This window comes from Takifugu rubripes, chromosome 20 (assembly GCF_901000725.2).
Source record: "Takifugu rubripes chromosome 20, fTakRub1.2, whole genome shotgun sequence".
Classification (NCBI taxonomy): Eukaryota; Metazoa; Chordata; class Actinopteri; order Tetraodontiformes; family Tetraodontidae; genus Takifugu; species Takifugu rubripes.
The window spans coordinates 14929213-14946308 of record NC_042304.1 but is presented as its reverse complement, the minus strand read 5'-3'; the positions used below and the strand labels follow the sequence as shown (position 1 = coordinate 14946308).

General features: G+C 39.3%; 1 protein-coding gene across 2 annotated transcripts in view; it reads right to left on the bottom strand.

The window, feature by feature from the left end:
- Nucleotides 1-17096, bottom strand: part of LOC101066829 (contactin-associated protein-like 5) — a 47154-nt gene that overhangs the window by 29780 nt on the left and 278 nt on the right. The window contains exons 1-2 of one of the 2 annotated variants that reach the window (XM_029827755.1): nt 17034-17096; nt 6520-6630 (exon numbers count right to left, since the gene is read on the bottom strand). The exon at nt 17034-17096 is cut by the window's right edge and continues 278 nt beyond it. In XM_029827755.1, coding sequence (XP_029683615.1) covers nt 6520-6628 — 109 coding nt within the window. In that variant the 5' untranslated portion in view covers nt 6629-6630; nt 17034-17096. Of the gene's footprint in view, nt 1-6519; nt 6631-15632; nt 15867-17033 lie in introns of those variants that run through there. The other variant, XM_029827754.1, reaches the window with a different exon arrangement.

Sequence of the window (17096 nt, the reverse complement as noted above, 5' to 3'; positions counted from 1 at the left end):
TAAATCAGGATTGATGGAAAGTGCACAAGTGAAATGCGATTCATTATCTTAATTAATTTTGAGCTATAAAGCCTCCAGAGTCAATGTTCAGTGCCAGAAAAATTAGGTTTTTTAGGATGGAAAGTTAGAGAATACAAATATCCTTTCAACACATTGTCACAGATTTCATGGTTTTGGTACCTCTCAGTCCCGACAGCTGAATGCCAGCTTTGATATAATAAACCATTTTTTAAGATCAATGCTTATTTCTAATGAGCAATTTTAACCCCCATGTTTAACCTTTTATACAAATTATCCTTTAAGGGGGAAGAAAATGACAGAATGCTGTATCCAAACCTCTAACCAGCTCTTAAGGATGATTATTCCCAAATCTCAGCTTGGTTTCATTATGGTAAATTATTGTTTTGGCAGCACGAGCAACAAAATTTCAACCGTGTGGTCGTTAAACCTAAACCCATAATCAGGATGTCAGAAGGAGCGGTTTGATGGGTAAAATCTCATTAGTCAGTATCTGGATAACGATCCTGCAGGTATTCAAACAAATGCAACAGATTTGAGAGAGGATGGTTTGACCACATGTAAGCTTTAAATTTAATGGCTGTTCATTATTTTCAGTGTGAGACATTAAAATACAATTTTTCTGCCTATAAATAATACTGTTCCATAAGTAATTACCTGAAGCTATGTGCTATGAGATTAGAACAGATCCTGGACGCTTGTTAAAACTCTGATTCAACTGTAAAATACTTCATGACTCTTTATCAACCATTTCCAAGGATTACATTTCAAGTGAGTTCAATGGAAGATCTGAGGTCAATTTTGCGCATTAATTTGTTATAAAATTGCGTGTGTGTGTGTGTGTGTGTGTGTGTGTGTGTTAAAAGCATTGGCTCAGCACAAAATCCAAGGTAGGTGACACAATAACTTGACTGAGTGAGGTCTCTGTTTGAATTAACCTCAGAGAAATCAGAGGAAATGGTTTGATACCAGACCGCTACCAACAACTTGGGATTATAACTCAGATATTTATGCTTTTTAACCACAAATATAAACCTTAAGATAAACTAGACATAGCACATAACAACAGACAAATCCTGCTGATAGAAATTATGTGACGTGAGAAAACCAGAGGAAGAAAACGTTACAATATAAGATGCATATTTGATAAGATTTTTCTCGAGCTGGTGGGTAAATTAGCTCAAAAGGTAACACAGAACATGTCAGAATGAGACTGGGAGAGGCTGGCTCCACTTTATTTCTCACTTTGTTGAGTACTAACCCATCACAAGCAATAATTTACAGCTCAGTTCCATGTTGCCTTCGTGTCTGTTTTATCCATTTTACATATTTTATCCAAGGGAAGCAGAAAAGGGCTGTGGTGTATAAATATATTAGCAGAGCTACTGGAAGGGGCAAGTCTTCGGGGGTTGATTTGTCCTGTAGTAGCAAAATAAGTAAACTGTACGACCAAAATAATTTGGAATGTATACTCATCAGTCATCTTTATAAAGAAATATTTTTACTTTTCTATACATTTAAATCAGATGACTGGATAGGAAATGGATGTGGCGAAAGTGAAGTGAACTCTCTTAGGTCATCTTTCCTCCACCAGCTGTTTCTGTATGGTGCTTCACACTTGTTAGGGCAACAGCTAAAGGCCAGAGCTAATAAGCACCTCTAACAGGCATGAACACTGACAGCACAACAGGAGACAGCTGACACGCTGACCTTTACTCATTACTGCTGGGAGTGAAAGGAGAGGGGAACTCAGATAGTAATACAGGGAAGGAATGGATACACAGAGCGGGCTGGTAGAAGGAAGATTTGTCTGCATGGAAGAAAAGGTAAGACTAAAACAAAGGAGCGAAAGTAGAACATGCAACCTGTAGGATAAAAGTGACGGGAACGGGTCATATCAGTCACATGACCTATTTGACAACATTATTAAAAAGGCTGTAAGTCTCATGAAAAGACTGTAATGACACCAGAACTTCTCCACAGTTTGGGAGATAATTGAGGTCAGACGTTTCAGGGACATTGCATCACTGCTCTTCTAAGAATTGGAATTGCACATTACCTCTTTGAATTAACTAGTCAGGAGGTCACGATTGTCCGGGTCCGCTACATCACTGCATTTCATCAACGTGAGAAAAGTGGATGAACATGCCCAATTTCACTTTTAAATGGTTTAATCTAACTCAATCCTCATCCCAAGGAGCTGCGCGCTGTCAATCTTCTTATGTCAAATGGTACAGAAAGGCAGGTCATTAATAATCTGCTAAAGCCTCTGCAAACCGGATCCATTTGCAGCTTATATATAAACTTGTATATTTAATTTACTGTATGTATCCAGAATAGAGTCCTGAGTCACATCACCCTAAAACCAACACACAATTTAATAACTTGTCTTAGAATAGTTCTTTAAATATTAAAGCGGTCCCATTTAGCTGCTATGGCATATAGACAATAACCATTTGAGGCAGTTTCTTTCACCTTTTTCAGAAACTGTTTATGTTCCCCAGCTCTTGTGAGCATTTTTATATCATCTTTTTTTCAGCAATTTCAAGGTACCCACAATAAATCTGTGAGTTTGGTCTCTAATATGGAACCAAAACCTTCCAGGGGAAATGTTCATGGAGCGGATTTTTACAAAACTCTTCCACAGATGTAAAGTGAACCCAACAGATTGCAGCAGTGAGCTTGAGTAAAAGAAAGACATTATTAAATCATTTAGAAAATTTTGCCGGTCAAAGGTTTCTTTTTAATGACTGCAAATACCCACGTGACATCAAAGAACACGCTGTTCTGTCAAACACTGCAGGTAACTGAATCAGCAGGTGTAGGTGAAACATACACAAACACCAACAAGTCAGTAACCTTTATTTAGCTGAGCCTCCTGGAAGTGGAGGCCGTGCAACATCAGCAGCAATATCCCACCGATATGGCAGAGTGAGAAATTAGCTGAAGTGACAGAATCTGCGGGCCCAGCTGTGCCATAGGGACACTTTAGGACAAATAATTTCCTTTTGACAGTAGACTGCACCAAATGAAACAATACTTACTACCCACGAATACTATGAATTCCTATTCAGTTAATCTGTTAGATTAATCTAGTAGGATTTAGCTGCAGAAAATGGCATATTTCCTGGCAATCCCTGCAGTTATCTGTGTCCCTGAGATGTCTGACATTTTTCTGTTAGGACCCAATTTAATGACTAATGGTTGTCAATTATTTGATGAAGCAAACTGGTCCGGCTCTCTATATTTGACTGTCTGTTCTGTATCAGCACCTGGGTGAGAAAAGCGCCCATCAAAGCAATAACCAAATTCTCTAAGCCTAAGTTTCAAGAGCTGATGCCAAACGAAGCATCAACAATAACATTTTAAAGAGAAAAACAGTCAATTTCAGTCACAACTCTGTCAAGATGGCAGTATCAGCTGAGAAAAAATATGAAGTGTTCATTCTGCCTCCGTTTATTGTAGCATTCCTTTTAAACTAAATTGAGCCTAAATATTAATTCTGAGCCTCTGGTAAAATGTGTCACACACTGCGACGTTGTAGCATCATTAGCGTGATTGTAATGTGCAATTAGGTGCAAACACTGCCATTAACATTTGCCTGTAAATATTAACTGCTATCATTAATATTTTTAAATGGCATGACGTTGCCTCACTGTTTTAAATTACAATCACAGAGCAAAAAAGCAGAAAAATCTCTGCAGAGTAATGTTTGGGGCTATCCAATATTTCTTCATGGGCACTTTGTCTTGAGCAGATATGCAGATACCCTTTGAATCTTTGAATCACACATGCTTCCTTGTGTATCGTCTCAGATAAAATTAGTGGTAGCTTTAGCTCCAAAATTGAGTATTTTCACATGGCAACAAACTTTACATATAAAAGAAGCTACACTGATGCAACGATGCGAACTTCGCCTCCCGTCTAACCTTTCCTGATTAGAAATTTACTGTAGATGAAAGCTCTAAAAGAAGGATTTAAATTCATATTAAATCCTTGTTTGTTGAATAATGTAACCAAAGGACATTTTGTATCATTTTATGCCATGAGGAAAAATGTCAACAACTGATGATGAGCAAAGAAAGTAAATAAAAACAATTGAGGTTTTCTGATTTTCTCCACCATTAACTCGAGTTATTTTTTTTTGTATATAGAAGCCATTTAATTTAATGTAACCATTTAAATCTAGTAGTCTCATTTACAGCCCTTTACATTTTTTTTACTGATAATGGTGAAATATTCTTGCTCTCAAACAAAAAACTCAAAACTGTTAGTCACACTGGTCCATAAACCGGAGCAATCAGACACTTTTCAAATTGGTGACACATTCCTGGTCCATAAGCACTCTGTTATCCACCAGGGACTGACACAGTGCAGGGTCATTACCCCCCCGCTGCTGCTGGCACAGATCAGTGTCTGAGGAGGCAGCACCGTGAAAGGGTTTCTCTGCCATGTGTAAACAGCCCTGTTGGAGGAAGCTCTGGTGAGACTAACAGGCAGAAGACAGGAACCATGAGGCATGGGGGAGTTTTCTGATTGACAGGAACCTTCAGGAGGCCAATTTCATTAGATACATATATTTTTTATTATTGAGAGTGACTGTTATCACTCTGTGAGGAGAATAATGTTAAAGCTTTGTAGATGGGGGAAATAATGTATAGGCCAAAAGAATCAGTGCCGAAAATGTTTTTGGTGTTTCCATTACTTTATAAACTATTATTTTGGAGATCCATTGATTAAAGCGTGACCTTCTGGAGAACAGTGATGCATTTGAACAAAAAGTCATAATATTGTCTATATGTGCAGCGCCAATTTGAATGCTATAGTATTTTCAAAGAAAGCCACAAAATAAGAGAATCATTACAAACTGCTCTTTTATCCATAACATTTGAAAGTCAAGGTGTCCCTTTGTCCAAAGCTGCTTTGAAGTGCAGAGCTCAGCTCCATCACTCTGCAGGTGATTCTTCGGAACACAAAAATATCCTGAAAAAATATCCTGAGAAAAGGCTGGAATTTCGCACATTCTCATATTTTTAACAGACTAACCTGGAGCAATCAATACTCTCCCCTTTTTAAAGATTAAAAGGTTATCTCAGTTATTTAGTTTTTCCAATATTTTACCATTTCACTGTCTAACGATACCACAAAAATCCCCTTGACAAGTTGGCAATAACACAATCCTATTTTCCAAACCTTGTGTTCAACACCGGTCTTTCAAACTGTCTCCCTTTTCCACACTACAAGAGCTGAAGCATGTTCCCACTCTTGTTCCTCTGCAGAGTAATTCTACTGGGCACTGAGAGCTGCTCAACATCCTACTTGCTGCTAGAGACGGCACTTTGATCATGTTTACTCCACTTAAATTTGCTGTATGTAACCCAAGATTAGTGCCTGAAAGAAGTGCGTGGATCTCACAACCACGCTGGCTGGATTCTCGCTACCGCACGGCCTGCAAACATTATTATTCCTTAATCCCTTCCAGAGTTTTTGGTTTAATTTGTTTAAATTATCCCCACACTGTCAAAGAGCTGGAGAGTGGCTCGCACTCTCTAACAGACACTTCTGTGTCAACACTACAGCCACTCAGCTGCAAAGTGTGCAGAAATCTGCTTCCAAGAGCCCAAACAAGTTGAATAAACCGGTAAATCACTAATCAGTTGAGCTCCCTGCCTAATTCTGAAGGTAGGTGAAATCATGACTTGGACTTAATCCGTGTGGAGAGATGCTGATGCAGTACCCGAATGATGCTAGTAAATTTCAAAATATGCTCTACTGATGTACCTACGGAGCATCTACCTGTTTTCTACCTTGATCTCTGTCTCGCTTGGTCATAGAGAGATCGTTCAAACTGTGAATCCAGTTGAGGTTTGTCTTTGAAGTTTTGAACTCTGCGTCCTGCAGAGAGGCAAAGACTACAGGAGAAATGTAAACCTGCAGCAGCCCACAGCAGAGAAAATCATTCAGGACAATGCGGCACTGGCCTGGCCCTGCTTCTCAGCTATCAACAATTTCTCCAAAGCAATTCCAGCATCTTCCAGCATAACCATAAAAACTTTATTGGAATTTTCTGCATTTTGTTTTCCTACATTCGCATTGGCCTTTTTCTTTAAGCTCTTCTTTTAAACTACTGTCCTTTGTGCTGTTTATTTAGGGTATAGTTGCTATGCATTGTTGTGGGTTTATTCAATAAAAGACACTTTAAAATAATCCAACACCTCAATGCTCCCAGACTAAGATTGCAGACTTCAAAAACAACAATAATCATGTGAAACAACAAAAATCTGCATTTTAATGCAATTTGATGCGGAAAATAAAGGCAAATAATTAGCATAAACCTTTAAGGATTTGCTGTCATGTCTACATGTTATGTAGACTCTAATTCTGGGTAACCTAGTGTTAAAATTAAAGCAGAGTTACTCTAAAGCTTTAAAGGTCCAGTTGTGGCACAATGAAAGAAACTTTTGCAACAAATAAAGACAGTGTGTTAAAATGTTTCCTGACCTTCTCTCCTGTTGACTTTTGCAAAGACAGGTCCATGGCTGCTGCTTAACTGGGAGGAGCTTCTAAAAGATGATGGCAGAAGACTGGTCACCAGTGGGCTGTCACACATTTCTGTTGCACAAAATGGGGGGAAAAAAGCAGAATGATGCATCATATTCCTAAACAATCATTTAATTTACTTCATAGCACATTTGTAGTGGTGTCAAAATTGAGCTCTGAGTTAGGTTGTGATGACGTTATACCCTGTGGGTAAAAATGCACCGACAGAAGAGAAGTTATCTTCTAAATGAAAGGGTCAACTCAGAGCCCTCCAGCTCTCTTGAGCACCAGCAGAGATAACTGCAAGTTGGGGCAGAGAGCAGGTCTCTAGGAACAGGACTATGATAACTGCCGTTGCACTGGGACAGGCACGTGAGGCATGACATTTAGAGGCTTTTAATATTTACAATTGTCAAGGTCAACGTTTTAAATCGACTATTAGAAACTAGTATCTTTGATTGGAGTGTCAAACATAGACTGAACTAAAAGAAAAATCAATCTGACACAACATACGTGCTTCAAATGCAAACATCTGTATTATGTTGATGCAGTGATAGATTACAAAATATGCAAACATTACCACAATTACCTTAAAGTAATTCAGGACCAGCATAATTAGTGGCCTAAATAATGCTCACCACAATGAATTCACCTGAAAGAGAAGTTTTATGGGGCCAAATGTAACATTTACATGAAACTGTCTAAACATTTATAAATTTGATTTATAGATTATAGATCTAAATCAACCAGATTACTATTAACAGTAATTGGTCATTTTCTATGTTCTCCAAAAGCAGCATTACTGATGTCAACTTAAACCTTGTTTTATTATATATGATGTTTTCCACTGCTGGAGAAAGACAATTAAATTTCCACTCCAGGATTTGCCTGGTCCTGTCATACTATCTGACAAGAATCCAATTGGGATCACTTTGTCGACAATGTTGTACTTCATTTCAAGCACAAGGGGATTTTTATTACCACAAACCATAAACCACAGTCCACTGACAGGTTTGGATAGCTGGTTATAACCACCGAAGTCTGTCGGTCTAATTCTCTTCTCTCTACAAGCAATTTGGAACATCTGTACATTTTCACTCCTGTTCAGGTTAACCGGTGCAGCACCAGGCAGAATATATACAGAGAAGTGTTATGATTCATAGTTGGCACTACTATAAATTCCCCTCTGCTCTGATGTCCTTGTTAATTCATAATTACCGTATGTGTCAACCGTTTGAAACATGTATCCTCTTGGCATTTGGATGTGTTAAGCCTTATATACACCTCTTCAGATAAAACATGTTTAAGTACCTAGAGAAAACCCACAGTGGCACAGAGGGACACAGATGCCACATAGGGCACGAGCTGCAATTAAATCCAGAACCTTCTTGCCACGATGTAACAATACTAATCCCTGCACAATCAAATATTTAAATATGCAACAGTAGCTGCACTGCACTGTAATGTATTTACACCAAAGTTGAATAGAAATATTAAAATGAGTAGAAAATAGAAAATACAACACTGGTTGTTTAATTGACCCAAATTAACATTGTGAGAAAAATAAAGGCAAAATAAAATGTTTTTCAAAGCCGCTTTAAAACTACTGGCCATTTGGCAAATAACTAGTGTAGTGTCTCATTGATCCATGAATATGAACAAATACCCCAAAAAATATCTGAACAGGCAATTAGTCAAACAAGAAAGTTTCATATTTTAAAAGAGACAAAAACATCATTCAACAAAAATGCCCCATCTCAGTGCACACTTGAAACAAAAAGCCTCTTGAATAATGGTCGAGCACACTTGTAAAATGCATTTTTAATCAAACCTGAAATGAAAAATGTTTGGCCTTGGCAAACACAAGATGAAAGTTTTCAAAATGGTTGAGGCTTGTTTTTCTCTGTGTGTATGCATATGAAACAACGTAACAAAGAACGGGCCGTTGCATAGAGTTAATTACCGTTGATATCGCCAGGAAACTCTGATGTCAACGCTCATCTTTATATGTTTGGTTGCATAAACAGTATCTTAGCATGAAGGATGAAACCAGAGCCAAAAGAATTGAAGTGGAAGTTCAGAAAGTGGTACTTTCCAGTGCTGCACTCAATCAGCATGACCTCCTGCGAAGGACAATATGTGGTTTGAGACATCAAGACTGTTTTGTGGTTTAATGAGAAACAAGCTGACGTAAACCGCTGTGGCATTGTCAGTTTTATCCATTTTTTGTTTTGGCCAGATAATTATTGAGACTGAATAAAATATCCCTCAAAACAATAGACAGGGTCTTATTTTCGCCATCTTATGTCAAAGATTGAGACTTTCAACCGACAGCTTCATTTTAGGTTGATTTTTTAAGAATATTCTTAAAAAAAAAAAAAAGCTAAACGGTCACAAATTCTTTCAGTGTCACTTTAATTTAGCAATTTGGTGGATGTTTCTCCAATATGGAGATGCTGGGCTGGGTTAGAGCAAGAAGAGAGAAAAAAACATTATTCCAAACTCTCTGAAATTTTTATATATTATTTATTTTTTACTTTGTAAAACATTAATTATTCCGCCTCCTGTGCTTTTCTCATGGTATTTTAGCAAATGGCTTCCCTGGGGGCTCAGACTTTTTTGTTCCAACAGGGAGATATGAAGAGGGAGACTTTGTTCTTTTAGTTTAACCTTCAGATTTTTGTACAACAGTCATGAGTATTTATTCACACTGGATTTGGTGAGATTATTAATTGTAAGTTGTTTATACTTTGAATTTGTATGTAGGTGTTTGCAGGTTGGTCTTTTAAAGAAGTGCCTGCTGATAGATGGGGGGTGCTAATGGAAATGTGTGTGTGAGGGAGTCGGTCTGTCTCACGCGGAGAAGAAACACTGCTGTAAAACAGTGAGCACAAGGCATTATTTCCTTCTTATTTCCAGCATTTCTTCTAGTTTGTTGCACCAAACTGTGATTATATGTAGATACGTAATTACATTGTATTTACATTGTGCTGTTGTGTTTTGTATTATAATTTGAAATGTTCTGGATAAAAGGAAAAATATAAAAAAACATTGCTGTCATTAGTTTAATAGAGAACTCTCATTAACATGTTGCTCCATGGGAGGCTCACTTAATTAGCAAAATGAAGTGATCAAAGCTAAGCTGCATGGCAAACAGAGGAGCAATTAAGCTGCCTGCCTGTGGTCTGAAAGGTTGGACTCCTCATGTAAGCACACAGAGACGAGTAAGCATGTACAAACACACGTGATGTTGCTCCATGATGAGAGTTGATTGCTCAAGGTCCTCCTGCACTTGTGGACCCAGCGGAGGGGGGGGGGGGAGTTATATTTTTGAAATTTAAATGAGGAAATGAAAGTTAGGGTAGGAGACCCCCGGGAAGACCCAGGACACGTTGGAGAGACTATGTCTCTCGACTGGCCTGGGAACGCCTGGGGATCCCTCCGGATGAGCTGGAAGAGGTAGCTGGGGAGAGGGAAGTCTGGGCTTCTCTTTTTAGGCTGCTGCCCCCGCGACCCGACCCGGATAAGCGGTAGAGGATGGATGGATGGATGGATGGATGGATGGATGGATGGAAATGAAACTTGAATGACACCAACTTGTTAGGTGTCAAGGAATTAAGTGTTTTTAGATTTTAAGTATAATCCTCCAATACCAAAAAGAAAAAAAGCAATAAATGCATATCTGCACTGAAATCAAACTTGCCTGGATATATATTCTTTAAAAAAAACTGTAATATTAAAGATAATCCCATTACAATCCATGAAAGTCAACTGTTTGACAGAAAACAAAGAAATTATTTCAGATTTTTTTTGTCCTGTTGTGCATCTCAGACCTACAGCAGTGTGAAGGTGAGATGAGGTGAGTCACCACAATGAATCTGAAACACACACACACACACACACACACACACGAGAAGACAGAAAAGGAAACCCACTGATGGGTGAAATGAGAGAAGTAGTTGGGAGTGTCACTGCATGGCTTTAACACGAAGGGCATGAACAGTGAATGTCCATACTGTGCAATGAACCAAAATCCACCACTACTTTGTTTTTTTGTCAACTCAACATTTCTTGTTCTACCAACTATTTCTGTGGTTGTTGGGTTTTCTTCTCATTCTCCACCTGCTCTTATACACCAGCAGAAATAAGAACTTTTACGTTGCGGTAGAGTGCTTTCATCACAGCAAGAAGGTGCTGAATTTGGAAACTGGCTCAGTATCCTCCTCCTTGTATCTGTGAGGGTTTACTTCAGGTACTCTGGTTGATCCCACAGTCCAGAGACATGCACAGTAGCTTTATTAGAGCTCCCAAATTGCCCCGGGATACTAATGAGTGAGTGCGACAACAGAGCGTTCCTTTTCCTGCCCCTAGAAATTCCACCTTACACCACCTGATAACCCCGGACACGTTGCCAGCTCATCGCAGGTACAGAAACAAACAACCATTAAGTGCATTTACATGCACATGGAAATCGGACTACACTTGATTGGCATGAATAATTTATGCAACTGGACTTTCTGTCTACAAAGGAGTTTATGGATGGTGCTATACAAAAAACAAAAAGCTTTATTAATATTATTATAAGGCTATTATCGATATCAATCAAAAAAGAAGCTCCTTACTGGGGAGTAATTAAATCATCGGCAAGTATCATAACCAGGTTGTCAATTAAATCATTCTCTGCTAATACAACAATAAAAACATGGTTGCGTTCAAGAACAAAGGTTAACGAGTGTCCAACAAATGTGAGGTGAACGTACACAATCGTGGTGTCTCGAAGCCTGTGAGAGAACTCTTGTCTTTGTGTCTCCTGTTAGGGTTTCTCACTCATTTCCGGCCCTCTTTACCTCTGTCTAACAGCGCTCTCGTTCCACAGACATCACTCGAACACCCAGTGCTCTGAATCGTACAGAGCGCAGATGTGAAATTAAATGCATTTCCTTTTCTGAGCTTAGGATAAGTTTTTCGTCCTTATGAAATGAAGTTGTGCTATTATTTTAGTTTTCCTACTTAAAGTTTTCGGGGACTTTGAATAGTTTTTCTACTAATGCTAAATTGTATGCCAGTAGCCACAGAAATTCAATGTTCAGTCAATAGTGACCTGAACAGAGAGGCTGATGTTTAGGTCTATAACTAACAGGCTCTGGGATCTGCAAAACAACCCAAAACAATCCTGATTGTAATGGATGCTTTATAAATAAAGTTGAATTGAGCTGATGTAACGACGTGGTTGATGAATGGGGCTGTTTTTAGTGGGAAGACATTAACTGGTGAACTGGCCTTGGGCAAATACAAAATCCCACAGGTCACAGAGGCAGATGGGGGACTTTAGTTCTGTCACCTTTATCACTGGGTTCCTTGTCACCAGATTAATAAATCTAGATTCATCACTGGCTTCTCCAGGTCAGTGCTATGGCAGCCTCGCCTTGGTCATATAACTCTGCTAATACTTAACAGAGTTTTGGAAATGATGCTAGCGCAATCTACAATCCTCAGAAGGGTTTTCTTTACGTACAGCAGAAAAATTGTTTTACATATCAGAGCAAATTGTTTTTATTCAAAGGTTTGTGTTCTCTCGATGTGCACCACCAACTCACTGAATGTAATGAATTCTGATGATGTTTTAAGTCAACACATTTCTTACCAACTTATATTACATCTAAAGACATTTTTGATGATTATGGTACAGTAGTGATGTGTAGGAGAATCAACCTAAAGTGGCTCCTGTCTCTCTCATAGCAGAAGCACAAGGGAGTAGATAAAAAGACAAATCTTCCTCTGAAAAAAGTCTAAAATGACATTTAAATAACAGCAGGTGATGGAAATGACAACAGAAGAAGACAATAGAAAATCAAACAAACCTGGGGTGAAAGAAGAAAGTGTCAGACAGCGCGATTGTTCTTTGGCATTTAACCTTCTAGAACTGTTCCAGACATTTGAATAACCACATGAATTCATAACCTGGCTTATTGGTGCATGTATATTCCCTCATCAATACAGTCATATTTAAGTAACAATGGGGGATGTTCTGAACAGAGCTGCTCCTCTAACTCAGCCTTCAATTCATCTCTACCTGGTCGTAGCATTTTAAAGCTTATGTAGCCTGAGTGTGGCTGTGGAAAAAGTTCGATTTTACTGATTTTTGCATCTAACGACCCACATTATATATTTCTAATGCCAGTTAAATGAGAAATAATACTAAAAAAAAGCATCTTGCTTCTTGTTCATTTGCACCGGCTGCTTATGCAAATATCCACTTTACTGAGTATCAATGTCAGCACAAATCAAGGCTGTAGATTCTTTAGGGCTATCATGTACATGGAGTCCACCTGCTGTATAGCAGCAGTATTACCTACAGCCACTGTTGTTGCCATGCAGCGGTTCAAAGATGCTATGAAATGTGCTGTGATCGAGATGCGGCCTCAGAAGGATTAGACTGGCCAGCAGGAAAACCAGTGGATACCAGCAGAGGCAAGGAAGCTTCACGTGGAGCTCAGACCAAAAGATCACCCGCTCAAAAAATGTTGGGTCAGAAGCAAAGTCTACGAGGCGGGTTTGAGTCTGATGCAAAGAGAGCAGAACACAACGGAAGAGTAATAAAAGTTTGAATCCCCACACTCAGAACAACCCATGCACAGATGCTCTGACTCTGGTCTCAACAAGAGTGTCTCAATCAAGTCCCGGGGTCATAAATGATATCTGGTTCTACAGTTTTCATTTTAAATAGGTCTACAATGATTCTACATTTAGTTATGTATTGTAAATAAATCACTAATTATAATTTTATGTAGATGTGATGATTGATTTATTGGAACACCTACCAAACAGTAAAATTACTTATTTTAAGTAAATGTTGAATAATTAATGACTATTGGTAGTTTGGAAAAATGCTGCAACCTAAAATGCTAATAGTGTGTCCTAATTTTGTCATTGTCCTGATATAACAAATGTAGAAATAAAAGTTTACTTCTATCTAAACTGAGATTAAACTGATTGGTAATAATGGCCGGATCTCAGACACCGGAACCAATAAGTTGAAGTGGCAGAAGGAGTTGTTGGAAAAGGCCAAAAACACTCGAGGGAGAAACATAATGAAAGATGCTGATGTGGAAAAATGGATGTGGAAATATGGAGAAGGGGACAGAGGACAAACTAAAGGAGAATGTATGAAGAGAGGGGCAGTCATGACGGGAGAGGTCCACTCCTGCCTTCTCACCCATATCTCAGGAGCATAGTCTGGACCTAAATCAGGTCATTAAGTTTTCATAAAGGTTCTGGCTGATACGTAAATGCTGGAAGGGGAAAGGAATCATGGAGTGTATTCACTGAGGAGTTTGTCATATCAGAGGCCAAGCAGACATTGTCCCAATTTCAGATGGATGTGTGGGTCACTTTTATTCCATGCTATTACTCCACAGCTGATATCCTCACAAACAATCATTTGAGCTCCAGGCTGCTTCCATTCCTTCTGTTTGTCCTCCACTGCAGCAGTAATGGTCGGTTTGGAAATATGCCACCAACCTGTTAGTGTTTTTAAGGTTCCTGAGCCAACAGGAAGGTGATTATTGATGTTTATTAAAACCTAATTCACTGTATCAGCAGAAGGATAAGGATGGACAGAATGGGGATATCAATTATGAGTCATCAAAACAACAGCTATTTCCACACCAGATGGAAATACAGTTTCTCTAGCATTAAAAATGCTGTACCGAAGACACATTATTAGTCTTTGTCACTTCCGAACTTCCGAAGCGGAGTACACTTGCTAAGGTCATTGCTAAGTCTAAAACCGGAGCTGAGACAGTGGCGTCCTCCTGTGCAGCTCTTTTCATCTCCGTGGACAGACCACCAGCTCCCCCCATCGCTGCTCCCCTCACGAGAAAACATCAAATGCTGGAGATGCTAAAATGGGAACGCTACTGGAGGGACTGGAGATGTCTCTTTAAACACGCCAGCAGTGAATCCCCTACAGTCACACTTTTTCCAGACCCAAACGGTTAAATTTAAAAATGTTCTGAATCTTTTTTGATTTATCACAGCAGTTCTTCCAGTGAGTCCGTCGGAAAGTGATTTGAATGCATGAAATAAGCGAGGGTGCTGAAGCACCCCCTGTTGTGTGTTGGATTTATCACACACAACCTAAAAAACTTAATTGGTTTGATGTGATGTTTTTTTTTTTTGCTCTATTTAATGATGATTGATGTCATTAAAACTCAGCCCCATTTCCAGTAAAGCCCCCAAAACAGAAAAACTTACCACTTTAAATCTTTATATTAAAGATTTGGTCATTTTAAAATAAAAAAATAATAATAATACAAATGGTCTACGTAATGTGGAATAATAATGTGAGTGTGTTCTTGGTGTTTATGATTGATATCTTTTATATTTAACTGTTGTTACGGTCACATTGGTTGGTATTTTGCAAATGAAAAAGGGTCTCTGTCACGCTGACAGATTCGGTTTGATGCCATTTTCAGTGTGCACCACTCAGGAGAAGAATGCTCCAGCACGCAGGTTTGATCGCTGTTTTACATCAATTCGGTTTGTGGGGATAAATACACGTTTGCATCTGGGGAAAAAACTGTTTAAAAAAAACCAACTTAATCTGTTTTCATGAAAATGATGCGCGTTTATTGAGTAAATTTGGGGGGGGGGGGGGGGGGCTATATCATTTAAATATGTTTTTCTCCCGTTTTAACATTAGGAGTAGTAAAAGTAAGTAGTACTTACTTCTAAATAATATATTGAATTGAGTTTCAGTTTTCAAGCTGAAGCCTCCTTTCTCCCTCAAAAACGTCATTTAAATAATTAAAAATGACTTTCCCGTGTCTATGTCTATTTTCCCATTCCCAACTTTATCATATTAGATTTGAAATGCTTTCTTCTGTAAAATTCTCCTCGCGTGTTTTGCTTTAATTCGCTTGTTTCTTTCCACCAAACAGTTTAAAGTCCGCCTCGCCTCCATTAATAAGCTCATGCCGCACGTCCAGTCAGAGCAGATATTATCCCGGTGGACCAATAAACGATGCGCTGCCCTTTTCCAGGAACCTGCAAAGGCAGCTGGAGTCGCTCACCTTTCCCACCTGTCCCGCAGGAGCCGAGCAGCAGCGACGCGACCAGCGCGGTAATACCTGCGACGCCTTCACCCCCTGACGGCATGCTGAAGCCCCGGGATGCTGCACAATTATAATCCCGCCTTTTAGGAAACAGTCCCTCCTTCCAGCTCCTGCTCTTCTCTGTTCCTCTTGTAACTGTTGTTCTTGCCGACTCTCCTCCAGCTCCGCTCCGGTGCGCTGCAGCTGCTACCTGCTGACGGCGCGGAGGGGTATGTGTGTGTGTGTGTGTGTGTGTGTGTAGGGGGTGGTGGTGGGGGGAAGGGGTGGGGGGGTCGTCTGCCGCTTTCACGCCGCCTGCCCTCCTACAAGTGATGTATGTGTAAGAGGAGGGAGGCTGGAGAGGGTCCGAGCGCAGCCCTACCCTTTGCTCGCTGACTTGATGGAGGTGAGATGCAGATTTCCACGTTCATCAGAGGCTGAAACGCAGTTTTGGTGTAAAACTCGACATGAAATGATCCGAATAAGAATGAAAGGTGTGTTACTGACATACCTGATGGTTCCTAGATTTCAAGGGATGGTAAATAATGTTGCACTTGTCTTTTTTTTTTTAGCTTGCTGTCTTGCAGTCGTGGTTTTAATGGATCTGTGGTTGTATCAGAACATTGCATGTCTATGGAAAAATGTATTTATTTATTTATTTTAGATCTACTCTCAAATTTAATTACATCTCTCTTGGCCCCAAAGCAAATTCTTCAGCAACTTTTTTTCAAATACTTTTTTTGGAAATACAGTCATTCTTTAGTGTTTGAAACTGTTTCCTTGAAGCTGCTCCGCCATTATTGAAAATTCATATTGAAGAGACAACACAGCAGAGTGAAGGACAGCAAGAGCAAAAGCTGGATCGGATCCCTGGACCTCCGAGCCAGAATAACCCCAGACAACTAAAGAGCACCCTCTAAAAAATGAAACCATCTCCAAAAAGTTTGAACATCTAGTCAGGCTTCAGATTTAATGAGACTCCAGTCAGGATGATGTTAATTAAGGTGTAGAGCTAAATGCCAAACTAAGATAGATGTTTTTTTTGTTTGTTTTAAACTTAAAAAAAAAAAAAATGTTGGCTAGACTTTTGGAGAAGTACCTACAAATGCCACAAATTCCATTGCAAAGCTAAGAAGAACAGAGGGGGAAGAGAAATTAGTCAGAATCCATAAAAGATTAACAGAACATCAGCTGCGAGTTGAAATCCAATTATAAAACAATAAAAAGAGAAGCTTTCAACGTCCAGACAGTCAGAAAACAATCAGAAAATAAAAAGTAGACAAGTTATGGGTGCATCAGATCACGTAACCACAGAGGAGGAAGCGTAACGCGTCCTAAAACACAAAAGAGGAAATCAAAACAGGACAGCAACTGACTTACGGGAGCGATTGGTTGGATACGAGTTTGCTTCTATCCAGAACTGAAGATGCGGTGGCGTTTTGT